This window comes from Patiria miniata, unplaced genomic scaffold (genome assembly GCF_015706575.1).
Source record: "Patiria miniata isolate m_02_andy unplaced genomic scaffold, ASM1570657v1 HiC_scaffold_13, whole genome shotgun sequence".
Lineage (NCBI taxonomy): Eukaryota > Metazoa > Echinodermata > Asteroidea > Valvatida > Asterinidae > Patiria > Patiria miniata.
Window position 1 is genome coordinate 9210017 of NW_024037051.1, and position 27820 is coordinate 9237836.

The 27820-nt window shown below is 38.2% G+C and overlaps 1 protein-coding gene across 11 annotated transcripts in view; it reads left to right on the forward strand.

The window, feature by feature from the left end:
• Positions 1 to 450: 450 nt before the first annotated feature.
• Positions 451 to 27820, forward strand: part of LOC119721207 (anion exchange protein 3-like) — a 67431-nt gene continuing 40061 nt past the window's right edge. For 2 of the 11 annotated variants that reach the window (XM_038191144.1, XM_038191145.1), the window contains exons 1-3: positions 12210 to 12675; positions 22661 to 22850; positions 26071 to 26561. In XM_038191144.1, coding sequence (XP_038047072.1) covers positions 12586 to 12675; positions 22661 to 22850; positions 26071 to 26561 — 771 coding nt within the window. In that variant the 5' untranslated portion in view covers positions 12210 to 12585. Of the gene's footprint in view, positions 680 to 12209; positions 12676 to 16334; positions 16490 to 22660; positions 22851 to 26070; positions 26562 to 27820 lie in introns of those variants that run through there. The other 9 variants (XM_038191151.1, XM_038191150.1, XM_038191146.1 and 6 more) reach the window with 6 other exon arrangements.

Here is a 27820-nt window from a genome sequence, read left to right on the forward strand (position 1 = left end):
AAAGCCTTTGCTTGACAACGCAACTGGAATGACTTTTTTTTTTAGGTTTTAGGCTTGTCAGTGTTCTATATAAGGGTAACTCAACTGGTACATCATTTGGAACGATCTGTTTTAGGATTCTACAATACGGCATTTGGTTTCATTTCATTTTAGTTACACCTTATGCTTCCACTGATTATGTTTTGCTGAAACTTTGACTCAAGAGACGGTTTTATGTCCTTTACCTCCCTTTTATAACGTAAAATCCTGCAAATGAAACTGCAGGTTTAGTTTATCCTGTGCAGTGAAAGAAATTCCTTTTCTGTTCTGAACTTGATTAATGTACGCATGCTGAAGACCGAACACTGCCTCTGACTGAAATTAAGTAGCAGAATATGAAAGTCAGGCAGGGATTAATTTCAAGGCACGTTCTGTTTGATCGCAAAATACCCCCTCATCCATTTTACCGGTCTTTCGCTTCATTACTCGACAGGTCATAAAACAAAGGAGGTGTGGCATCTTCATAATGGATTCAACTGGCAATGAGGGGGTTTATGTCATCATATCGCTGGGTGTAAGTCAGTAACTTCACATCGCAGGAAGCATGCTTGGAATACGGAGTATAATCGTTTGCTGAGTCGGCGGAATGGCCAGTAAAGTCACCCGGGTGCCGTCCTCACACGCTCTGCGGATTTGTGAGGTAAGATATCAATGAATGTACATTTTTTTTTTTTTTTTTTTTGGTGGCTCATACAGCCTTTTGCCATTTATTCATCGTATTGCCTCTGTCATCAGTATATATGTTCCCTGTCTCGTGTCTGCTTACCATTGTAATGTTTTTGTTTGTCTGTTTGTTGGTTTTTTGTTTGTTTGTTTGTTTGTCCTGTGTTGTTTCTGTCGGCTGTTTTCCCACAAGCTTCTGCTTATTAAAACAGCCCCATGCTCTATTTGCTTCTTTTATTTTGCTGTTAATTTGATATTTACTGCTTTATTGTTTAAAACCCTTTTCTCTAAAGTTTGTATATATAAAAAAAATTCTCTTCATGAAGCATGGAAATAAATGTGAAGTTGAGTTGAATTGAATTGAAATTGTGAGTTAAATGAGCTTTGCATGGCGGACATACTGAAATAATAAGAGTTTATGATTACACCATGTAATTGTCTGACAAGTTGAGATCATTCTCAAACCATTTCTTTTCAGAACCAAAACTTCTTCAAAGAAAGGATTAATTCCTGTTTTTATGGTATAAAGTGAAGGTAGCACTTTAACTAAATTAAAATTATGGCATGAGCTTTCGTAGCCACAGCTATTTCATTAGATCAAAGTAGCTGTAGCTGTAGCTATGAAAGATAATGTCATAACTTTAATTTTAGTTAGTCTGATACCATCTGATATCAGACTAACTTCATCTGATATTTCTTCATCTTCAACTTCATCTTCAACTTCACCTTCTTCTTCAACTTCACCTTCATCTTCAACTTCACCTTCAACTTCATCTTCTACTTCATCTTCACCTGCTTCATCTACTTCCCCTTCTTCATCTGCTTCGTCTGCTTCATCTCCTACTTCATCTGATATTTCGTCAGATGATGTATGCTGTAACTACGAAAGCAAATGCCATAATTTTAATTTTAGTTAGTCTATAAAGTGTTACCTTCACTATATATACGCGTATCTAGCAGACTAACACGGCTGTGTAAATGTTTTTTTATGTGTACATGTAACTGTAAACTCTGACTACTACAATTGATTACTAAGACTGTGCAAGGTTATCTTTTGATCTCATTTTCAAAGGAAAACTTGAGTCATAGTTCTGCTCTCTTATACACGAAAACTCATATCTTCCTATTTTGGCCAGTATCATTTTGAAATTTTGATTTTTCCTTCCAAAAACTTACAAGGCTGGCCTAATAAGTAGAAATATAATGATGCCATGACAACTGTATGTGATGTATGTTGGTGGATCTTAAACTGTTCTTACTCGAGACATGATTGTAGGCCGATTACAGCGAAACCGTTTAAACATCTAAAAACCTATATTTCAACTTGAAAGCCTATTTTATTGTTTAAGTAACCTATATATTAAACCTATAAAAACCTATATTTTTCTTCTTGCATACATTTCAACAATTATTTAAAGAAAATTTAAGAATCAATTTGACCCACAGTTTAGTAGTTATCGTAATTCCAAAGTAACCACATTGTCATTCGATTCAATATAATTCAGTTCAATTCAAAATACTTTATTTATCCTTAAAGAGGCAATTGCATATGGTTGGACAGCTCATTAAAAACTCTAAGAAAATTACTAGTCAAGTAAATATATAAAACTTAAAACAATCACAAACAACATGTACTTACATGTATCTCGATTAAAATTGGTGTAAAATTCTCCAAAAACATATACCTTACACTATATATAAAAATAATTAGACGATGAATGTACACATGATGACATAAAATGTAAAATGGCAAGTAAAAAAAATAAAAATTAAAATGATGGACCTTTAAAATGCAGATACAGTTTGTATCCATTATTGTATGGTCTAGTGGCTACTGGAGTAACAACTCGAATGATGATAATGATACCCTCCTTATGTTCAGTGGTTGCATATAAAAATGAAATAACATCGAATGAAAAATAAAATGATGGACCTACAAAATACAAATAATTATCAGTCGTTTATAAGTGTAATAAAAGCCACTGGGATGAACGAAAAATTCCTTCTGTTGGTTTTACGTGGAGGGCATCTTAGACCTACCAGTACCTCACTAAGATTGTTTTTACAAGTGTTTCAGAATTTGGCAGTTTGCATGAAATTGGTAACTGTATCTAGTGTGGGGAACTTGAGCCTTGAGGTAAGCAATTTGCTATGTTTCTGCTACCACATGCTGAAAAGTTGCATAGTTTTGCATCCGAAAAAGCTATAAATGCGTATATTTTGGCGCAAGGGAAACCTTTAAAAACCAAAATTTTGATTTTTAAAACCTTTTAATAAAAAAAAACTACATGTATTGATGAAGAGGGGCCACTGATCTCTATATAAAGACTGGATAGCGGATATGCATACAACATTCACACAGTAGACTTTGCATATTGACCAATTCGCCCCGGTCTCACGAAGATGGCCGCGTATAATACGAACGTTCTACGCGTAAATACGCGCGCGTTGTATCAACAGTTGACGCGCATTTTGGTCACGTACACATAATATGATGTTCTAAAAGGAACACATTTCCGTAGTGATTATTATTTCAAAAACGCTGAAAAAGTGATTTGCGGCATTATAAAAGTAACCACTACTTAGAAAAATTGTAGTAAACCTTGGTCAGTTGGTCAGGGGTGGTGGCCAAAATATAAGTCAAGTGAGCCGCGACGTTACAAAAGAAATCAAGCTGTCTATAAAGACGGCAACTTGTCCTTTGTAGATCACCAGCCGGTCTCACCAATATGGCGTCAAATTCGTACATTGTGCGGCTCTTTATTAGCTATCCAGTCTTTATATAGAGATCAGTGAGAGGGGCACTTGTACATGTAAGGCCTGTAATTTCAGCAAAATCTAGATTGTATTTTACATCATGTGTGATATGAATCAAAAAAGAGGCGTGACATGCTGAATTTGCAAACTTAGAGTACAACTGGGAATTGAGAAGAAGAAAAACACATTAAAAGTTCATATAAGCTTTGCCCGTGGCGTCAGACAGGCAATTGCTCTTGTGTGAAATCCCAGAAGATGTGTTCAATTCATTCTAATTCCTTCGTTCCCTGTTTTACTCATGTTCAATTGTTGTTACACGTTGTAAATCTGGTCACTGATCGCAAAACCACGACTTTCTGGATTCCCCGATGGGGTGCAATGCTTGAATGTCTATCCAAGGTTTGGAAGGACATGATGAAATCATCAACAAGGGACAAGGATTTGCAAACGATGTACATCTACTTCAGTTTCCTCCAACAGTGCAGTGCCGCTGGCAGAACTATGCCCACATGTAATGAAATCTCTCCTGAAATGTTTGGGTTGGTTAGCGGTGAGCACTACAAAGATAGCTCAGCTCTACAAACAACATTCGTAGTCTGCACTTGAAATTTAAAACTCATCAGGAAATATTTAATCAATTTTTTTTTGGGGGGGGGGGTAGGTAATCTTACGATGAATTTGTTTTTGGCTGGGAACCATGTTGTTTATGGATTTAAAATCACATACTTATTCCTACTTCCCATATTCAGACTACTGGTCATATTTTTAAACTGTCTGCTATTTATATTCTAATTCATAAATACCTAAGACCGTTTACGCATTCCTATTGGTCGAGAGCCCGTCACGTTGCCAGTCTTAAACGGATGATACAGACATGGCTAGCCGGTCTTAAACACTTTTCCAGTGTCACATGAAATGTGGACTCCCATGAACGTTCAAGTTCCCCAAGTATGCATGGGCAATACTACCAGTGAATCATTATTTCATTGTCCGATATTCGTACTACACCAGCCCAGCTGCGTTTTGCGCGACATCGAGCAGGACGCGCGACCATGGAGGTGGAATGCATGACGCGCACACAATTGTGGAGGCCATTGGGTGTTTTCTTAAAACATGAAGTAAAATTGTTGAACAAAATGGTTGGCAGCATCTAGTTTTTGACTTGTTTCGATTTTTGGACAGAAAAGATTTGGTTTTTGACCAAAAAGGTATTTATGAATGGGAATAAATATGTGTTCCGTCGGTATTAAACACTCTGTTTAAAACCGGTGTGAGTCTGGATGGGTGATAATTACCCGAGGCGAATATCACCCATCAAGACTCAAACCGGTTTTAAACAGAGTGTTATAATACCTCCGAAACACACATTTATTCCCTTATTATACATTTAAAAAGATCATTAAAATTCATATCTAGGGCAGCGTGAAATCCCAGACCACATCAAGTAGAATACTACCTACATGTACATCTGCATTCGAGAGAATTTAGTATGTAATGATAACTTTGACATAAAGTTAAAATCTAATACTTATGTTTGAATCTTTTTCCTTGAGTGTACACCTACATGTACCGCCTTGGAGCCAGTTCATACTTCAATATGTGAAAGCAAATTGCAGATTGAATTTGATGCCACAGAACATTCGATATCTGCCATGCAGAGTTGGAATGCGTTGAATGTTTGTAGATTCGCAGCAGAGAAACTTGTCACGACCTCAACAGTCAGCAACTCAACATTAAAGAGGTTGTGGAATGCTCGAAAACATTTCCGTCATTTTTTGGGTATATGTAGCCTAAGGTGTGATGAAATAAAAACGACTATTGTTTCTATCATGAAATGAGTACAAAGGGTACTTTTGAGAGCTATTTTTCAGGTCCTGTTTCGACCTGAATGTGCAATTTGTGTAAAAGTCGTCGTTGCGGGCAGCAAACAAAAAACAGTAAATCGTGTCGTAATAAACAGGAGTCGTTTATGCTACTCTGCATCGGGAGTCCTGTTTATTACGTCACGATTTACTGTGTTTTGTTTGCTGCCCGCAACGACGACTTTTACACAAATTGCATGTTCGGGTCGAAACAGGCATGACAGGACTTGAAAAACAGCTCTCAAAAGTACCTTTTGTACTCATTTTATGACAGAAACAATAGTCGTTTTTATTTCATCACACCTTAGGCTACATGTACATATACCCGAAAAATGACGGAAATGTCTTCGAGCATTCCACAACCTCTTTAAAGCTAGCTTTCAAAGCAAATGGGACTGAAACTTCAGTTGTGGCTAATAGTTTCTTATGTGTAATAATGCACTCTCAAAACGTTGGTTGAAATTTGGTTGATTAAAAAAGTTGGTTGAATTTTTTACCAACATTGTGTAAATGTTTCCAATTTGACCAATGTTGGGTACATGTAAACCAACGTTGGGTAAAATTTGTTCCTTTTTTTAACCAATTTTTTTAACCAACTGTTGGGCTGTTCACCAGTTGGTTAAAAAGTTGTTTAAAATGTACCCAACATTGTCAAGTTGGAAACATTTACACAATGTTGGCTAAAATTTTAACCAACTTTTTTTACCAACCAAATTTCAACCAATGTTTTGAGAGTGTGGAGAAATAATTATAACAGCAAGATCTTTAAAAAAAAGACCCAGTATAAATGTGGATTTAGGCTCACTAAAAAACCTACAACCTGGCAAATTACCTTAATTTTAAAAATGTTATCAGACATACGTAGTACATAATTTAGTCCTCTATTTGTAATACATTTCATCACCGGTTTCACAAAGGGACGGGCATGTGGATTTTGAAGAAAAACCGTTTTCGAGATAATCGCAAGAGAAGTTTCTCCGTTTTTAAAACTGCAAAAACTACTACTTTGCAACAACTTTATGCAATAAGGAAACCTTGACGTAATTGTTTGATAGGTAAATTTCAATTTGAACCCAGTAATTATAATTAATATAGTGGTTAATAAGCCAAAATTAATTATTAGTAAAGATGTCCGTCTCTTCGTGAAATCGAACATCTCTGTTGACCTACATTTACGCCTTTCCATGCAATATGTTTTGTACGTGTTCAAGGGGCAGGCATGTCCGCATCTCTTCGTGAAATCGCAAAATGCAATTATCGAGATGCCTGCCCCTGGCATCATTAATAGTATTTAGGAATTAATGATGTTTTGCTTACGGAAACATGCCAGAATGCTTAAGTACCATGTTTTAAAGCAAAATAGTGAAAAAACTCGAAATCAAAAAAATTGTCAATTTGACATGCCCGTCCCTTCGTGAAACCGGTGACGATGTGAGGTTGGTTCATATTTCTACACAAAAGAGAAAGCGAGGCAATTTTCATGATGTCAATATCTAATAATCGGTAAATTTCTGTTTTACCCTGTGACATCCACATGATTTTGCTTGGCTCTTTAAGTTCTCATAAAGTATGAACTTTGCTTTATGTACTCTCTATACTAGAGCGAATGTGGCAACACATTTAGAACCATGTAGAACTAGATAGACGATTTTGGAATGGCCCGGCCATGATGCCCGATAACGCTTTTTGTAAATCTTGTCTTTTGTCTTGATAGGTACTGCACCAACACCCCTTCTCAGGGGTCACATGGGCAGGGTTGGTTGTGCGCATGGATTTGTTGTTTTGCTGTTTACTTGGTTGACTTGGTTGCTTCTTTCTCACAGATGATGTTGAAGTGTGTGTTGATGGCAGATTTGAAACTTCCTTTATCCTGAATTGATGTAATCTCTTTGGGCAGTGAGTTCCAGTCCACTAATGTGCGTGGGAGAAATGATTGCTTGTGGTAGTTTTTGTTTGCTTGGATTGGTATGAAGTTGGTAGTAGGTGAAGTTTGTCCTGTAGACCGTTGGACCGGATGCAGGATATTTTTTGCGGAAATGGCGAGCGACCCCCTAGTGCTTGATGGAAGTTCTTGAGTCGGGCAACTTTCCACCTAGTAGCTAGGTCCTCCCAGTGTAGATCCTTTTTCATGGCAGTGACACTGCTCCCTCTGCTGTATATCCCTGTAACAAACCGAGCTGCTCTATTTTGGACTGCTTCAAGTCAGAGATAGGTGATCAAACTATGCTTGGTGTTAGCAGCCATGCTGAGCCCATCACAGTGTTGCATCTTTATATAAATTGTCTGACTGACTGCTCAAGTAATGCGATCAGATCAAAACAGCCGTCAGCAATTACAAATCAACATTAGATCCTTACAACGGAACTCAAGCTGTAACCCTAGAGAAGCGCAGCCTGCCATGCCATATTGATGTCATTTTGAGCGAGAGAGCTTCCATTTGATGCCCTTGGCACTTCTTCTGTCAATCTGAATACAGATTTCACCTCATTGGTTGCTGCCTGTCCATCACTCAAAAAAAAAGGCTTATCTCCTAAAATGATGTTATTTTTGTATTATTTTCAAAAGTTTTCTGACGGATATGGACACTGTTTGCAAACATTCAATAATTAAATTGCCAAAACACTATGAAACATCTAACTTGATTGTAAGTAAATAATAAGATCAGGCATCTTGTGAAGTCACTGTTCGTAGTGTGCTGTCATTTTTTGAGAAATGTGGAATTATAATCATTTCCTCTCTGTTTAGGACCAAAATATCAGGAGAAATGCAGAATGCCACAAATTTATGGAATTTAACAGAAACCTTGCTTTTAGTCCAGAAAAATGAAGATGCGGTTGTTTTTTGTTTTTTACTGTTTTCTAAAAACTCTACTGAGTTGAAATTTCGATGTGTTAGTGTTTTAATAGCCTGCTTCAGATTTATTGCATTGTTGTTCTTTGAATTGGCAAAATACATTTTTTTATTTTGTAAATGGTGTCCATTACCTTTAATTAAGCTGAAAAGTTGAGGAAAAAAATTCTGGCAGACTTTAAGAGTTAAAAGTATTGAGATCATTCAATTTATGGAAATGGCCACATTATTTTGTGTTTCATAATTCTCTATTGGAGAATGTTGTCGTAATGCATTCTCCTGAAATCAAGAGAACTCAAAATGCATCTGAATGCACTACCAACACTTCAACTCTGACTGTTCTGATTTATAGGATCGCCAATATGATTTTGCGCACAGTCTGACCAAATCAAGGATTTCATGTGCCCCATCCAAGTAAAGAAACTAGATCATGGTCATTGTGCAGCTTTTTCTCTATATCGATTTCTGGGATCAACTTGCACATGAGGCTTTATTGAATGGTGTTTGAAAAGGGTTTTTGGTCACCATTGTCATTGTTTTGTGCGATCAGAAGTTGGTATTGTGTGTTTTCCTTTGATGCTAAAACTGATGTGTTAGTTGCGCACTTTTGCGCAGGTGTCTGCCAGTTGGGGTTGCCTGTTGCACCTGTCTAACAGACTGCGAGATACTATATGCTTTTTTCTTCTGCCCTAAATTAATTTCGCATGTTTCATAGTAAAATTTTAGGGTAATTTTTTAGGCCAAAAAAAAAAGTCTCCGGTTTCTGGTATGGAGCTTGCCCCAAAAGTGGTGCGGCGACACAGCTTGTTTTTTTTTAAATTTTTTAAATTTTTTTTTTTTCAAATGTTGGCTGATGACTGCAAATGGTGCCAGACTAAATTTAGTGCATAATATATGGGAGTCTAGAAAGGCCACATAAAGCTTATACTCGATCATAACCCCATCTAAAAACACGTTAAAATTGTGCAGCAGCAGGATTCTAGTCAAACCAGTGAGTTTGGCGGTTTTAAGACATCATCTTACATTGAAAAAAAACTTTTTCATTTTGCCGACGTGCATGGCTACAGCGACGCGCGCATACCAGAAACCAGACTTTTTTTGGGCCTAATCTTTGGACATGGTGGACTTGTTGATAAGAGCTGATTGTTTGTACATTAGCCCGACCAGTGTCACAAAAAAAAAAATTGGCTCATTTGAATGAGTGTCAGTAGACAACTTTAGCAATTGTTATAGATTGGGGCATATTGTTCCGCCTTACAAAAAACACTATATTGATAAAAAGAAAAGAAAAGGGCAAACAGATACTTGAATCATGCTTACGAAACTACTGACTGGAAAAAAACTAACAATTTTAAATGTCCCGCGCTGCGAAATGTCAACGCACTGGGAATAACGATCTCCCGTGGCAAACTCTTGGTGGCGTACTGCATTGTGATTCACCCGAATTGATCATGATCTGAATATGACCTTCAGGCCTGGTGACATCATGGTTTATGATTCAGTGACACAAGGTTCCAGGAACTTTTGGACGGCTATCTGATGATGAATGTGCATTTTGTTTCTTCACACAGCTTCGCAGATTTAATACTAAAGTTGCTCTTCCAGTGCTATTTTGAGTTGTACCCGAAAAATATATTTCATATTTAAACCTTTAGTCACTGTATCACCCCCAACCGCCTTGCCTATTACTCACTGCAGTGCCCTAAATAAAAAACAAGCACTCTATGGTTTTATTGATTCCTCAGCAATGTCATGCAATGTGGTACAGGTGTTAATAGGTTAAATTGCTATTGTTCTAACAGGTACATGCCGAACAAAACAATCCGCCCACATTTAGTATTACAAATTTATATTACTTCACGTTATCTTTACATTATCTTTTTGTGCATTGTGGGCACAAAAGCAACCCAAAATAATTTCAGAGAGAGAGTTGGAAATGTCAAAAATAGACAAACTAAACCCTGCTGCTATTTTAACAGTCACAGACAGTCAAAATACACTTGCACTTCCCCTGCTATACTTTTAACAAAGGCTAGTCACCAGCAGTCAGATCATGTGTCAAGCAACTTAATACTTTGTCCAGTCAAACTAGGTCAACAGACAAAGCAGGCAAGCTGTGGTCAGCTGTTTTATTACTATTCAGAAGTCAAAGCATAGCTACCTATATCAAGTCAAAACAGCTAGTCACAGCCAGTCTATGGGCTCCATGTGCAACAAAAGAGGGCGCCCTTTTTCCTAGCAACGACGTCCCATGTGCGGGGCACGTACATTTCGCTGGTTGACGCATTTACTATCTACAAGCATTGGCCGCGCTTTGCGGCAACTAAAAATGTTGCAGTCGGGCAAGATGGCGTAGTTCGATCACCCCCAACTGTACTTTTTTTGCCGGTGAGGGGGTACTTGTGAACGGAACGGATCCTGCTTTATATAGGCTGTGAATTCTTGACTGTTGAAAACAGTCACTTGATTGATTTTTTACAACTTGGCACCGAATGTATGTTTGCATAGGAGGGTTCAAAGAAAACGTAAAAAATTCAAATTTTTGGAAAAAAAGTTGAATATGTTTTAGCACAACAAATCTCATGTGTTTATCTAACAGCTTTCAAACTAAATCCAATCAAATCTGACTCTGTTAAAGTCTGATGACTAGTTCAAGCTGACCTGGAACAGGATGTTAACATGGATTAATTATGCCACGCAATAAGTAGGCTGCAGTTGCATAAGTTGCTGAATGTTGGCAGTTGCATAAGAGCAATTGGATGACTACATGTATGTGTCAGTTGCTGTCACAAACTATTAGGTTGGGTTTATAGGTGAGTTGTATATTGCTCTTGCAACTTTTTATAAAAACTTTTTAACAACTGAGGTGCATCATGTAGCTGTCTTTCAACCATGAATCATTGGGATTGATCATGGGGTTAGACTATTTTGTTTGATATCGATTATTAGAACAGTTGAATCAACTCACAAATTGTTCCTACAGCTCCACAGGATAGTGTTACAATTTTTGTTCAATAACTTAAGACTACTGTGGGGTATGTCATGAATGATTTTGTTACTTGTGATTAAACTTGGTTTGTCAGTATACTTATTAATAGATTTCTAGTTCTGCGGGTCGTAGGGTGCTGTGAAGTTATGACTTACTGTATGGTGCAGTGGTGAAGCATCCGGGGGGTGGGGGTGGTAAGGGGGGTATTTAACACAGCCCCACCCCCCGATATTTTTACATGAGTGCCCATCTTTTTTCATGAGTGCCCTTGTTTTTAAATAACGTACCGCCACGAAGAGTGCCACCTACGTGCACTGTCCGATAGTGCCCATGATCGTCCGCTTTGGCCCCATAGGAAGATGTCGTCAGGCCTCCCCCCCCCCCAGACCTATGGAGCCAGTCTCTAACATATTAAATTAAACACCTGACACAGAAGGCTCTCAATGTTTAATTGGAAAATCCTGTTGTGTCTTGAGTAATTTGAAATACAATGAACAACAATATGTTATTAAGTGCAGTTACCTACAATGTAGTTTTATTGGCTGATGACAAATAAGGCCAAAAAAAATAATAGTTCTGCTTCCGATTACATGGCATGCTAAAATAGGGTAGGTAGGTAGGGAATTTTTTTTTTTTTGCAAATTTTTTTTGTGTACAATCATACGGAGGCATCTGCGTGTAGTCAAGTGTAAAACTTAGACATTGATAGTTTTGGGTGTTTTTTTCTCATTTTGCCCATAATAAAATTAGGGTAGGGGCTCTCAGAATAGGGTGGTACGTAGGGAAACCGGAAGCAGAACTATTTTTTTTTGTGGCCTAACCCCCCACTCAAATCTGTATCACTGTTGGTCAATTGAAAATAAGCAGGCTGAGGGTGATATTCATGAATATTCATTCCTCATCCCCCACTCAACCAATCGGTATCCTTCAACTTTTCAAGGTGTAGAAATTGGGCTGTCAACCATCAACGTGTAGCTGAAGTTCTCCGTGTATAAACCATCGTAAGTTTTCACTTGGTCATTCATTTATTCAAGCTCGGATGAACCAGTCTTTACTTTTCTACTCTTGAACATTTGAGTTGGAAACATTTATCAGGCTGTAGTGGGGATAAAACAGTCTGGCCTTGAGGCCTTCTATATCAATATTTATTTTTGATGTCCCGGCTTGAGCCCCAAGGCACATGTGTGTACTCATGAACCTCTATCAGCTGGTAACGCCACAACAGTGTATTATAATAACTCTACCAGATGGTGTGATATTCAGCAGCAGACTTCTGTGCTCTGTGGTATAACACAATAATGAACTACATCCATAATGGGCAACAAGTGTGTGCCGCGTTGCGTGAACACAAAGACATGTAAGCCAGCCGTGTAAGCCGTGGACTGAAATCAAAGTAAGATGTGGCTGACCACTTGTTGAGCAGCAATGTATAACAGCGACGAGGAAAGTTATGTGCAGAGTGGGGATGGGTATGTGCTGGTTCCAACTCCTAGTGAAGGGGATGAAGCTGAAAAGGTAGGCACTGGAATTGTTGTATTGGCTGACACTTGTTTGCTCATTCATTATGAACAGGTGCATCTGTGATAGTCAGTTCAAATATAGCGTGAAAAGGCTGAAGCAGTCTACTACTCTGTATTTTTATGCTGGGGTTGATAATCTTCTGTAAATTAACCCATAATTGATTTTTTTGTTTAAGCAGATCTGTATATGTATTGTATAGAATAGTGTCAGGGTGTTTTGTTGTGGTTAATAGCAGGTCTTTGTGCAGTATATTTGATTTTTAGTATTGAATTTATTTAGTACAACTTGCAATGATAAAAATTGGGAAGTGAGATTTTAACTCAACTGCCTAAAAATAACTGAAGATTTGAAATGGAATCGACATCACATTTGTTAATATTATTTCAAAACAGAAAAATTAATCAAATCTTCAATGGAAAATAAGTAATATAATTACTAATAAATTTATTAGTGATAAATGAATGAAATGTTGAATACAGTGAAAACTATCAAAGAATTAAATGAAAATTGTGACAAATGAGATTTATTGGCATGAGTTTGTTGGAATGAGATATTTTAATACAAGTTAATCTGGCAACTGAAGTTTCTCCCTTCTGAGGTTAAAAATACTTGCATTTTTTTTTCCTTTCCAAAAACAATAATAACTATAAAAGCCCTCATGACAAATTAAGACTTAAGGAATAATACAGTTTTTCTTTGTAAACATCACCTTGTTTATTATGAGCAGGATAAATTGTCTAAACCTGAGAATGTTCATCTTCCTAAAAATAACTAGTTTGTTTGTTCTGTTTGTTTGTTTATTTTCCATTTGCACGACTTAATATTATGCTATGCAACAATTAATTAATACAATATCTCAACTTAATAGAATGTTAATGCAACAATTTGATTAATTAAACATAAATGGTGACGTAGGGGGCACCATAGGAAGAAGCCTAAGCTTATACAGAGCTTACTTTCATACAAGGCATCAAGAAATAATGTAATTAGTCTTGTTAAAGCTATAGTCCATCATTTGCAGCCATCCGAAAAGTAATTGGCATAATTATTGTTGAAAAACAAACTTGGTTGAAAGATAGTAAGGGAACTAAACTCCCTGTGATATTATTCTTTCTGGGAAGTTGTCATTTGAAGTAATCAACGAAAGAAGGCCTTTCCAACGGTGCGTCTTAAGACGCACCGTAGGAAAATTTAAATTAGTAGTTCGTTTTGTTATTCGGCGAAGCACGCACAAGCATTGGCACGACGCATATGGGCGCGCGGTTGCTATAATTCGTCGGATCAGTGCGCGACGTCGCGTATAGCTGCAATTCAAAACAATTCAAAACATGAATGCTGAATTACCCGATCATAACTTTTGATTTGAAATTGAGATCCTAGAATGCTGTTTTTCTCGGAATATACAGCTGAAGCTTAGCTGAAACTTCATCAGGTTAGTTGTTCAGTATCCCTCATTAGATTTTGAACACTTTTGTTGCTTCAAACGAACAAAATGCACAAATTACAAATGATGGACTATATCTTTAAACAGTTAGCTTATTTGTATAGACCCACTTTGGTCGTATACAATGAACAACAAATTGCAGGTTGACCCATGAGGCCCTGTTTGTGAATGAACCTGTTGTTGTGAATAATTGGTGTCAGAACCTTGAACTGTAACGGCCAGCAGGCCCACTGCAGATTGACCCTTGGTCCACAGTGATTCATGAATATCAAGGTTTATTGTCACTGGTCAGTGGCAGTAAAAGATCTCAAAGCTGTCAACCATTCAGTTCCAATGGTCTGTGATTACCAGTGTTTCTAGGGGGAGGGCATTTACAGGATAATATAAATTCTTGTTAGTATAGGGATGGGAGCTGGTCCTAATAATAGGCCATTCCTATCTCGTTCAGGATTCAAACATTGTGAACAAAGGCATTATAGGCACAATTGCAGAATATCCTGCAGAATAGTATAGTTGCTCCAATTAACCATCATGTGTTCTTCACCTCTATAGCTCCTCAGAACCACTCCAGGATACAAGGGTTTGACTTAGACTCTTTTTTTTCCAGAACACCCCATTCAATCTTTGTGTTTCAGAGGATTCTTTCTCTGAAGGAAAGTAATATCTAAAGAAAATCCCCTTTGACTGCAAATCTGCAAAGCCACACTGGGGTACTATAGGGGTGGACTCAAGCAGTCCCATTCATTCTGACCTTCTTGAATCATCAAGTGATGGGCTCCCAGCATCTTGGAATTCATTTACAACCTGGTCGATTTTGAAGAAATAATCTAAGGGATGTGCCTCAAAACTCAACCTGTAGATTGCACTCTGCACTGTTCCCATTTTTCTTTCTTTTGAGGAACGCTCTAATTGGGTGCATGTGCAAGAAACTGTCAACAACCCTCATGTCTCATTATGATCTCTAGAGGGCCAGTGTGCACATGTACAGGAACCAATCAAACTGTAACACTAAATATATTTCCAATCAAATCTCCCCCTCATGATAACCGTGACCACTGTAATGGCATGACCTACTTGTATGACAATGTGGTCCAACTGAACTTTGAGCTCAAAACAGAAAAACAACTCGATGATTACATCTGTTAGCTTTCTGCAGGACACAACATGTGTAGTAATTAGTCGATAGTCACTCTGGACATGCGTTGTGATGTGGAAATTCTTTACATGTAGGACGGTTTCTTAATACCAGTACATGTATGTGGATCGTGGAACTTATCTAGGATTAGTATGGAGAGACTGTCTCCTTCTGTAATATTTGTGGCCAATCATCTGAATGATACAACAACAGGTGGATAATATTACAATAACAGGTGGACGTACTTCAGGTGGTTTTTTGGATTAAGTCCAAGCGTGGATTAATTTTAAGCATGGATTATGCATTGTATGATTATGCACAGATCATGAATATATAATCTGTTTGTGGATTACATCTGATCCTCTGCAGATGATCTGATGTTGGATGCAACATATGCATGTAACTCTGATGTTAATTAGTGCATGTCAGAACATCTGAGGATATTGCTTAACATCAATCACAAACACTTTTCTGCAGACATGAATAGCTGATGCATCACAGTCTTGTCTATTTCTAGTGAAGATTGTCACGGTGCAAACTTCGGACAGTTGTGATGACTGTTTCCAGGATCTGTTGTTACGATGACGTCTGAAAATCTTAATCATCTCCTGGCCAGGTTGACTGAAGACGTCATTCTGAATGCTTTGTGCATACTAACCCAGATCAGTTCCGAGACAAAGTTGAGCTCATATTGAATGCATCCTGTGAGCTGTGTGCGGCGAACAGTGCAGATACTTACTGCTCGCGGTATGCGCGGACACGTGGAACATCCTGTTCAGTTTTGGTGCTGAAGACTTCAGGTTGCATTAGCGTTTCCTTACTGAAGCTACATTTGCTGTCTGCCGTCTGCTCTGTTTTTAACTTTCATATCTTGCTAATAGTGGCATCCATCCAACATGGCAACATTCAAATGTGGTGGAGTTCTATGATGAAAACACCAATGTGATGGAAGCTTTCAACGGTTTTGAGCCAAATTTCCACCTGTGCCTTCAACTTTTTACTTCATATTTTATATTCCTATCAACAACTTCTGAAATCTAAGTCAAGGAGTCATTGTTAAGGAGGATAAATCTTTGAATAATTTTAGTGCAGTTTTTTCCCCGATGGTGCATAACAATTATGGAAGAGAATGGAAGTATATAAACTTTTGTTTTGATCCGAGGAACGAGATGAAGTCATAAATTGTCATCATGAGGAGATGCACAGATCCTCTGATAAGGCACTTTGAGGTAAGTGTTTGTAACCGTCTTGGATAGACATTAATGTTGATGTCACACTTAATGTTATAGAAATTTATTAACTACAAGCTGAATTACCCAATCATAGATCGGGTAGGGCGTATTTTGTTGGAGTTGAAAATGTGGGGAGTTAAATGTAAATGGGGGATTGAGTTGACAAGACATGCAGTTATAGAAAAGTAATTTCTGTGGTGCGATCTGATGCAATTTCTGAGTTCTGACCACTATCCGCTCCGTTCACAAGTACCCCCTCACCGGCAAAGAGAGTACAGTTGGGGGTGACCGGCCGACCAACACCATCTTGCCTGACTGTAATTCATTTGTCGCGAAGCGCGGCCACTGCTGTGTACACAGTACAAATCCCCTGGTGTACGTGCGTCACACACAAGGAACGGTGCACGTCAACCGTCCTTTCAGGAGCAAACATTTCTCGGAGGCTGAGTAAAACTTGCTCTTATATGTATAGATATTACCAACTGGAGTAACCTTAAATATACGGGCCCTTTAAGTTTTACAAAATTTCTGTGATCAAGATAAGTTGCAATCCATCTGTTTTGTCTCAATTTTCTTGTAAGATAGTTTTACTAATTCTTTTAATATAATGGTTGTCTTTTTCCCGTCACTTTGGTTGCATTTTTAACTCTTGTCTGCTGTATAAGGTTGGTCATTTTTATACATCATGTTTGGATTTTTGACATGTAAATTAATTTGCTTCTGGTAATTAGTTTTTGGCGGGTCCTATTTTCTCATACTTGATGACTTTTAAAATTAATGTGACTTTATGTGAGTGTGTACTTTTTAATGTTGATTGCTTGTTAAAGTTTGTCAATGTTTATTGTCTTTTATGTATACTGGGACCCATGGGAGACCAGTGGATTCCGCTGAATAGGCCACCCAGTTGAAATTAAGAGAGAAATAATATACAAGTAGATCTTTGTTATTTATTTTATTTGAAGTAAGCTTCAAGCTGTCAATCTCAGTAGTAGGCCTAATAAATCACAAAGAATTTCCAAAAAAAATTTGTGAACTGATATTAGATCAAAAGTTTTAAAAGATTTGAAGTGATTGAAAGTGGACTGAATTTTCAGGTGGGAGTGACAAGGGCCATCGCTAGAGGGGGTGTGTGGGATGACACCCCCACCCCCCATTCAAAGTTTCTGTCGGCAAATCCATAATTGTTGTTGGCAAATTTATAAAATTGAGGGCCTTTTATATATTATTTTACTGTTGTTGGCAAAGTCTGAGGACTTTTTTTTCTGCTTGTCAAATATTTTGTCGCAAGTTTGTTGGCAAATTATACTTTTCATACCTCCCATAAATTTTTCTGTCGGCAAATTTGTAAATATGAGGACTTTTTAGGGGTCAGATGTTTGTACTGCAAACTTGTCTGCAAATTTGGTCTGACACCCCGCCCCCTTCCCCCATTGGAAATGTTCTAGCGACGTCCCTGGGAGTGAATTGGAAAGAATCATCAAATGCATAGTTTATTGTGGTTATAAATGGAAGAGTCATTATTAATCTTTTGGGCAATTCCACAGTTACTCACGTTACATTTTTGATGTTCTCTTGAGTTTCCTTGGACTGTAATTGCCTTACTGAAAAGGTTTAATAACTGTTATCCCTATGGTAGATAGAGTAGACCTAGATCTACCTAAACACCAAAGATGACATCCAGAAAAGTGTGTTATGTATGATGAACAAGGCGCACAAAATCGGTTACTCATGTTACGAAAATGTAACGTGAGTAATGGTGGAATTGCCCTTTTAGAGAACCTCCAGAGTACAGATCAGACAAAAAAGTAAAATCTGACATTTACAATTTTGTCTTGCACATGAAAATAACTTGGGGTGGAAGTCATGTGCCCATGTGTCTCGGCGAATGCTGAGTCATCTGGGGGTTTTTTAGCTGAGGGAACCAGTGAATGTCATAAAAAAGGAGACGGAGGAAATGCTCATGATTTCCGGCCAGGAAATGTTTAAACATAAAATGTCAGCTTGCACGTCACCTCAATCAGAATGTACGTCACCTCAATCAATGCTTAGCGAGTTTAACATACAGTGCCCTTTGTCATCATGTTTTGTATATATTTTTGGCGAAAACCCTTTTCTTTTTTTTCGCGATTGGCTGTTTATTTTGACGTCACATGGAATGCGTACAGTGATACCTATTGTCTGACAATGAACATGAATTCGGTTTTGAACAGCGCCCCCATATAAAGATGGTTTCCAGCCCCCCCCCCCCTCCAGCCCCCCCCCCCCCCACCTTCTATTTGATTTTACCCCCCCCCCCTTCTTTTTTATTTTAAGGACGCGGTGTCGAGTGAAAAAAAGTGTCTACCTTTGAGCACGGATGAAATTGGGCGCTCTTCCACTGTAACATCCAGCACCCCCCCCCCCACTCCCCTCCCCCCCTCAAAGAATGAGAACCCTGGTTATGCCGCTGTTTTGAGCACAACCATTTTCATTAAACTTTTCCCAAGAGATAAACACCATTTAGTCCAGTGAAGAACATGATACACTTATTTCATAAAAAAGCAGTCTACACTTTGTAAACTGGCATTGTAGGAATTCATCTTTCATTTATGCTGAGTCCCCTGACATCAGTGAAGGAAGGTGACAGATGGGAGGGGGAGGGGGAGGGGAGGGGAGGGGAAGGGGAGGGGAGGGGAACATTGCTCTTCCGCAGTTCCCGGCTGTGATTGAAGCCATGCAGGAAGGACATGTCAATTTAAGGTGCGAAACACATAACAACTAAATCCATTCAGGAAAACCTACCTGATCAAACTGAGGATTGATAAATTGAATCCATTCATGGTATCTCGTGAGATTCAAACAGAGGTCACTTGACTTGGAAGACAAGGAAGGTACAATTACCTCCTGAGTGATGGACTCAAGAAGGACAAAAAATGACAGCTGGGGGTGTATTTGCTGGACCCAAAGTGCTACTAAATTTTCTTCTGAGTGACTGAATGACTGACTACCTAACTGAGTCACTGAGTTTAAATAATATCAAAAACAGGATTCGTTTTTGGTCCAGCTTCATTAGGCAATCCTCATGAATCTACAATCCTGGCCAAAATGGTTGGGACACTTGGAAATAACCTTAGCCTCCAACGGTCACCGACTCCGCCGCTCCCCTGGTCAATGTTGTTCTCTTCAGCAGATGAGAACTACCTAATTGAGTCACTGAGTTTAAATAATATCAAAAACAGGATTTGTTTTTGGTCCAGTTGTATTAGGCAAGCCTCATGAATCTACAATCCTTGACCAAAATGGTTGGGACACTTGGAAATAACCTTAGCCTCCAACGGTCACCGACTCCCCCGCTCCCCCGGTCAATGTTGTTCTCTTCAGCGGATGGAGCACACACCGCGCAATGAGAGACAACATTGAACGGGGGCTGGGGGGTTGGGGGCCCAGCGAGATTTGGCCAGGATTGTAGTTTCATCTGTAGTTCGTGTGATTTCTGCTCAAAACAGTCGTTCATGATGAAACTTTTTAAATAATGTTTTTTATGATGTGTTGTTTAGTGTAACAAGTACATAAAGGGTGTCTCAAAAAAAAGGTAGCAGTCAACAACACTTTTTCTGAGGAAACTAAATCGCTTTTTGTAAAACAATTTACCACGAGATGGTAGAGTGTTCTTTACCCTTGACAGGATTTTTGTTCTGTTTGATTTGGACCTTTTGTTTATAAGTTACGGCAAAGCTTGTAAAGAGTGTCAAAATCAGTATGGGCCACTTTCTCCATCTTCTGGGTATTTGAATACATTTCATCAGATACCAAGTGCCCCAACGTGGAATTCAAGTAATTTCATTTAATTAGCTGTATCTCTTGACTGTGATGTCCAAGTGAGATGGGATTAAAGACCATTGTGTAGAGTATTTACTATACATATACCTTCAGACTCTATAGATAAGTTTTGCAAAAACATACTGCTATTGTTTTTTAATATTTATGGATTGACTGCTACATTTGTGTGTGTGGATACACCGTGTATATTTCATTAACAACAGACAAAATTCAATCCTAGAAAATGACTCATTGCCAACATCAGGCCTAATTGTGAACACGATGCACTTAAATTTCAGCTGTACGTACATGGATTTTGATTTATGCAGGTAGCCTGCTGTTTTTGCTGTATTTAAATGTTGATGCATTTTATTGATTAGTCGACTATGTAATGGAATGCCAAATTTATCAAATACATTATAAACACAAGGATAATATGTTAAATATATTAAATTATTATAGAGACCGTTTCTATGTGTAAAATTCCCTCCATGGTTAACTTCATTGCACATATGAATACCGCATGTATGCCTTGTGATAATTGCAGTTTTGTGAGTCAGCATCGACCGGAAACAAAGACTGTGCCAAATTTAATTGCGTGAATAAAGGCTAATGACCATGACATTTTCTCATCGCTGATTGCAAGCTAATGGTCGCATGGCTGAGGTGATAGAGATAATAGCTGAATCATTATACTACCTGTGAACAGCTGCATAATTTTGTAATTTGGTTTGTAAATTAATTAAACAACTTTACAGTGTCAATGTCAAATACCACAGAGGCTCACACTGCCACAATTCCAAACAGGATGCCTAAAGATCCCCTAATTAATCTCCCTAGGTTTGTCCCCGCTTTAATCCAGCCTTTGTTCATTCTTCCACTCCTTTCTCTTTGATCTTCACCCACATTGGTCCATCCCCATATATAATCGCTCTTTTGTGTTTCTCCTCCCAACCCTGCGTGGTTGTGAGTCCCTCACGTATGTTTCAGCCGCTCATTTAGTTTGTGTGCATGTGCACTCAAAATATGAAATACTGATAATCAGCAAACATGGATGCCTGCAGTCGCAGTTTGACCCACTAAAGTATCGGTCAACATCACGCTCGAAGTTCTTTGATACATTTTTCTTTCCACGTGGACAGGAATTTGAGGCAATCAAAGTCACTTTTGCAAACCTTAGCGCAAAAAAACAGAGAGTATTTGATGCATTTTTTTTGTTTTTCCGTGTCGTGTAGTACGAAAATTTTGGGTCACAAATTCAAAACAGGCGACAGTTTAGGGGATAATTTTTCATTTTTGCCGAGTAATTGTAAACTTGTCTTCACTGAAAAATGGTAAAGGATGCCACGGAAAGTGCGATGTATAAATATCATTTAAGTCGGAAACCGTTTCAATGAGAAAAGTAAGGTCTCACGTTATACGTTTTTTCGTTGAATGTAACGTTATTGTGCACTTACCGTACCTGTACACAGACCCTGGAATCTAGCCCGTAAACATGGCTAGCCACACGCCACGCGCCGCAGCGCTCCGTTTGTAATCTTTCGACGCGTTGGAAATGTATACATTTAACTGAAACGATTTACAACTGACTGGTTCCCGGCCCTGAAATGCAGTAAAGTACGATCATAGAGGGCACTGGGACCAGTTTGCGTGAGAAGACGAACCAAATGCACGCACGGTCTATGGGGCTGAAACATACGTGCCCTACATGTTTGTTTCTTGTACCACTGTCATTTCGCCTGTGAAGAAGATTTGGTTAAGATCGGAACATCAGGCCACCTTAATCTTTTTTGATTTGTCAAAGGTTACTGAGAACCTGAGGTCAAAGGATACTGAGAGGTCAAAGTCCGATACCTATTATTGTGCAACTTTGAACTACCTTATCTTGGGTGAAATGTTCTGAAGTTCAACAGGATGTGTGTGTTGAATTTTTGTTTGAAGTCTGACGGAACTCTCAGAAACTTTTTTAAAAACCTTCTGAGACTGTTATTACTTTTCTCTGCAGTTTAATTACTTCATACCACATAGACATTGCCTACAGGTGTAATGTAAGCACAAATTCACATGGATTGTTTTTATCTGTCAATTAACATCGGTTTAATTAGCATTTTCCCCAACTGATTGGTTGTACATATATGTCTAAACAAAATAGGTTCATGTCATAAATCATGAGTGACCTTGACGAGTTTTTTTTACTTTTCAAATATGATTTGTGTACTAAACTTTTGTTAAGATCTGCAAGATATCTCATACTATCACTATCAAAGAATATACCTAGAGGCTGAAGTAGTCAAGATAATATCCCTTTTCCAGATTCCCAATGTGCCACTCACGATGTTCCTTTCCTTTGCTTTACTTCTTTGTCTGCAGGACACGTTGGTCCTGATGAGCAATGAGAAGCCATCGAAACCAAAGGTTGATCACGACGAGATTGAGAAACTTCTTGGAGATGTCCCACTCCGACAGAACTTCTCACAGCAGCTCTACAGCAGTACAGAGTTTGATACTGAAGCTACCGGCAGTCATTATAATCGCAGGTTCAGTGAATATGACTTCCACAGTAAGTTCGTTGTCGTTGTATATTCATACCCCCCTCAAGTTTTCGCTACGCACACCCAGACTCCAGTAAAATCAAAGGACAGCAACATTGAGGCCTACAGAATCTAACAGAATTCAGTTTAAACAATTTATTTGACAAAACAATGTCATATGCTAGGAATGAAATCAAAATGAAAGGGAAATTACACTATACAGCGAAAGCTAACTGAGGCAAAAGTCTTTTATCCACCGACCAGATCAACAAGATCCAGTAGAGATTGCATTCTTTTAGATATTGTTGCCGTAACAGTTTAGGGAATAAGGTTAATGATATTCTTTCATTCAAAAAGGTTTTCACAAGATTTACCCAAGTCTTATACCGCTGTTATTACCAGTTGATAATCGCACACCTTGGAGTCTCCCGGGTCTCCCCAGTGAGTATTAATATGTTCAGACATGACCCATAGATTTTCGAAGATAAACAACAATGAATAAACGAAGACAAAAAGACAGTATGTGAAATTTAAGATTCCCTTGCAAGAATTTAAAAAAAGAGAATGACCACACTGTCAGTTCACTTTGAAAGTGGCGTCCACAAGACTAAAAATAAATTACAAAAATCAGCTAGTAATCCTTAGGGGATTTCCATTTGTAAGTGTGCTCTTGGCTGTAATTAACCTCACACTCTGCTTATATAAAATATTTTCCCCTGGGTATAGAGAGTAGAAATTACAGTCAGGCATGTCTAACCCAAAGTTCAGTGATCTCCATCTGGTTTCGAAATCACAAAATTTCATCCTTGTCGCATTGTATTAATTTTTAAAACAAAATGAACAAAACTGCTGCAAACTGCTTTCTGAAAGGATTGACCTGAAATATACAAATCAAAAATTTAGGGGGCCCAACGATGTCTCGATTCCTAGTCAGATATTTTGGTATTACATTGTAATTTTGTATACCCGGTATCTGTTTATAAGAAAATGTTGGTGAAATGTCAAACTGGCCAATACATTTGTAAATTGCCAAGAGTCAAACTCCAGATATTGAAAATATCCAAATTTGTAGGTGTTTTGTTTTGATTTTTTAGAGGCTGAATCTTTTGAATATTAGTTTTAATGTATCTACATATGGATCCTTTTTATTGTAGCCATCTTTGAGATGCACGATGCCTTTTTTTCACAGGGATACACATAAAAAAGAAATTAGACGTACGTTCATCGTTACTGAATTACAGTAATGTAAAACATCTCAATGATTGCCGCTGATTGCAAAGGGTCTATCTTACACTTACAAGAATATCCAATAACGTCACAACCAAGTAAATAGGCCAAAAGCATGTCTGCCGAGCTCATGAATAATTGTTAGACATTCAAATTATTCTATATTAGAGAGTTCTGTGAGCCTTGGAATTGGGGGATTGAAGACATATACATTTTTTATGGCACTGCACCTCTGGCCTGGACTTGGGGCTTCCAATTCTGAGCATTTCTGATGCAATTGGGTCCAAAAGTGGCGCTGGCAGATTGTGGAGAGATCCTTTTCCAAAATGGCTACTTTTCCAGTTTGGGAAATATCATGTGTTTTTAATAGGGGTGGTCTTCTTTGGGTGTGAATTACTCCAAAACGTCATTGGTCAACTCACCAAAAATTGAAAGGAAAATGAAAGACGACATGTTGATCATCATTTTTCTGTGCAGCCTGAACACCTGTGAGAGTTCCGAGTATTTGAAAAAGATTTTTGAAGTATGGGGCTCTATCACTGGTGTCTATGGACATTTATTTACCTGTTTGCACCCTTACAGAAATAACCTACACCCAGTTGAGATCTTTGTTGAATTCAACCATCCTCAGGCATGAGATTTTTCAGACTTTTTGTCTGAAATCAGACATTATTAGTATAGAAGGATATGCATTGTTCAGACATTTCATCAATTTTCAGACTTTTTTTTTTTAAAATTGACAAATCTCATCCCTGTACCCTATAATAGGCTTTCAGACTATACTTGATCAAATCATGATCAAAGGTACACACACTCTCAGCAACCATCACCCCTGTGTCATCCCGAGGCGATCTCGTCATTCAAAATTCGTTCGGTTCTGTCTGACTAATGACCCATTTAGCTCAACCATTAGAGTCCTGATCAACAGCCTACAGCCATCGCACACTTATCTTTACCTCGGCCTTCCACGCTGACATCACACTGGGAAATGGAGCAATTGCCTGCGATGGATGGACGAAGTCCATTTGTCAGATTTTCAGAAAGACAATCACAAGCCATTATGATGATGCATGCTTAAGATCAGTTGAACAGTTAATGGGTACTACATTATTATGTATTTTTTAAATTTATTTTAGCCGCCTAATGGAAGTGACAAAAAAATAACATTTACACAATGCTTAAACTACCTGTTATCAAGAAAAAGTTTGACAGATTGTCCTGTCAAGTGTAAAAATTATATCCATCTGAAGATTTTAAAAGCTTTACAATGACCATCTGTCATTATCAAATTATTGTAAATATTTTTGGGAGCATTACAGGACCTTGTCAATTTAGCCTCTTTTCTTTACATGCCTTGGTTATAATAATAGTGTGTATGGGCTCCGTGCCAGTGGTGTAAATCTGTGCCAGCGAGTTGGGGGATGGGGGATGACCAAAATCCAAAAATTGCCTGGCTGTGGAAATTCGAAAGGGGGGGGGGGGGGGGAGAACACCACATTACACTAGGGGGCGCTCTTCAGGATAGAGATGTATATCAATATGTATACTCACGCTTACATCAAAACGGCGCGTTTTGAAAGCTTTTGTATACTGTTTCTCCACTTTTCAGTCCTATTGAATACATTTTGATTGTTGGGATGTTCGAAAAATACCTTGAAATCCGCATTTTTTTTATCATCACAAAAAAGTGTGTTCGAATGTTTCTCCCAGTGGTCTCCCCAAACTCTCCCTTTCTTGCCGTTGAGGGGGTACTTGTGCGCAGAGCCCATATAGCATTTTTTTGCTAATGTCTGAGACCTTCACAGTTATCCTTTTATTATCATATTTTTAGATCTTTCTTTCTGAATCTATGAATCCTCAGATTTAATATTTCTTTACAAAGTTCTTCCGTATCAAATTCCACAATCCAGTCAAAATTGCAGTTTTGGCAAGATTCAGTTCAACTCCGAGGCAAGCCACACATTTTATTAGATGAGCATAAACCTGATTTTGATAGAGTGTATGAATGTTTGCTGCCAACAGGCCACAGAGCAGCGCCCTCCCTGAGTCACCGAACTCACTTCAGAAAATCCTTACGAGACCCAAGTCGAGACAAGGGTCTACAATGGAAGCGATCGGTCACAATCCACGGAGTGCCAAAAAACTCAAGGAGATATTCCGCCGGAAAAGGTGTGACAGAAAACGGAGGGAGCGGTTCGGTACAAGTTTTGACGAAGTCAAGAACTGCCGAAGAACCGTTGACTCTGATCGAGGAAGGGGATCATACGGACAATCACACCGGACACCAGGATGAGTGTCCTCAGGAGGGCGACGATGAGGCAGGCATTGTCTTAAAGAAAAGAGTTGGGGAAAAAGTTGCAAGTGAAGCAGATGATGAACATGAGGAGGATGGTGATGAGGATGCTGTAAGAAAACGAGACAGTAAACTGCTGGAGTTAAGGATCAAAGAAGACGATGATTCTAGTCATCATGAAGAGGAAGAAGAGCGCGAAGAAACAGAGGAAAGAATAAAGGTGAGAAATGAACCAAGGCATACAGCTCTAGCTTTCGTTTAAAGAGGTTTTCGAATCCTTTTCTTTGTCTCAAGCTTGTGGAGACTTCAGCCATTAACATTGGGGACTCTGGCCCCATATGGGGCCATGTTCTGCAAGAAGGAACCTCAAATCTTATAGCGTGGGCCAAAGATTGCAGAATTTTCATTTAATTTGCATATTAATTTAGGGCTTATAAATTATTTTTTATGTCATTTTAAAACTTGGAATCTTAACTTTATCCGTGGTTAGTATTTGGTTTGATTTTCAAAAGGTTTTTGTAATTATTCGTGTTCAAATAAAGGCATGTCAAAAACAAACGCAACCGATTTCAAGGAAAATCAATCGTGCGCATTTTTTCTAATGTAGAAATGGTTCATCATGTTCATGATGTGACGATCTCATTGCCTTTTACTTTCTGTGCTTCCTATTCCTTTCGATCCACTTAGACTGCGACTTAAATAAATTCACAATATTGTTCTCCATTTCAAGTTTGTTTTGAGTCTCTTTTGAAATTCAAGTGCAAGTATTTGTACATTGTACTTATTCAAAAAGTGCGCTCAAAGTGTTACTCACGTTTGCATCTGATGTACAATGTACCACATCATCAATTTTCATTGAAAACAGATGAGTTTGTTTTTGACATCCCTTTATTTGAGCACAAATAATTTAAAAAACTCTTAAATATCGAACAAATACTCGTCAGGGATAAACTTCAGATTCCAAGCTTTAAAACTGTACAAAAGTAGTGGCGGAACGTGTTTCGGGCCGACGCTAGAGTCTCTCAAAATAAGGTTTCGGATATTTTGGGATGCGCTGTGATGCATGAAGACACTCTACTTCAATATTAATGGTGAATGTCTCATACAGTAGTATGCATGTGTAATGATGTCTTTATACATGAAGTTGTTGGAAAATCCATGAATAATTTGATATCATCTTACAGATTACCTAGACTACATAACCACTCAGAAGCTGATGAGTGTTGCAAGATTTATGGAAGGTTGCATCATGTTTCATGGAAAGATGGGGATGATGATGATGATGATGATGATGATGATGATGATGATGATGATGATGATGATGATGAGTCTTCTGTTGAATATAAATTGGATGTATTCTCTCAACTTCCATTTTTCCTAGATTATCATTGAGGAAAAGATTTTTTTCCAAAACTGGAAAACATTGTTTCTTTCATAAGTTCAGTCTAATTGGAGTAGAGCTAAGTTATTGATTTTTAA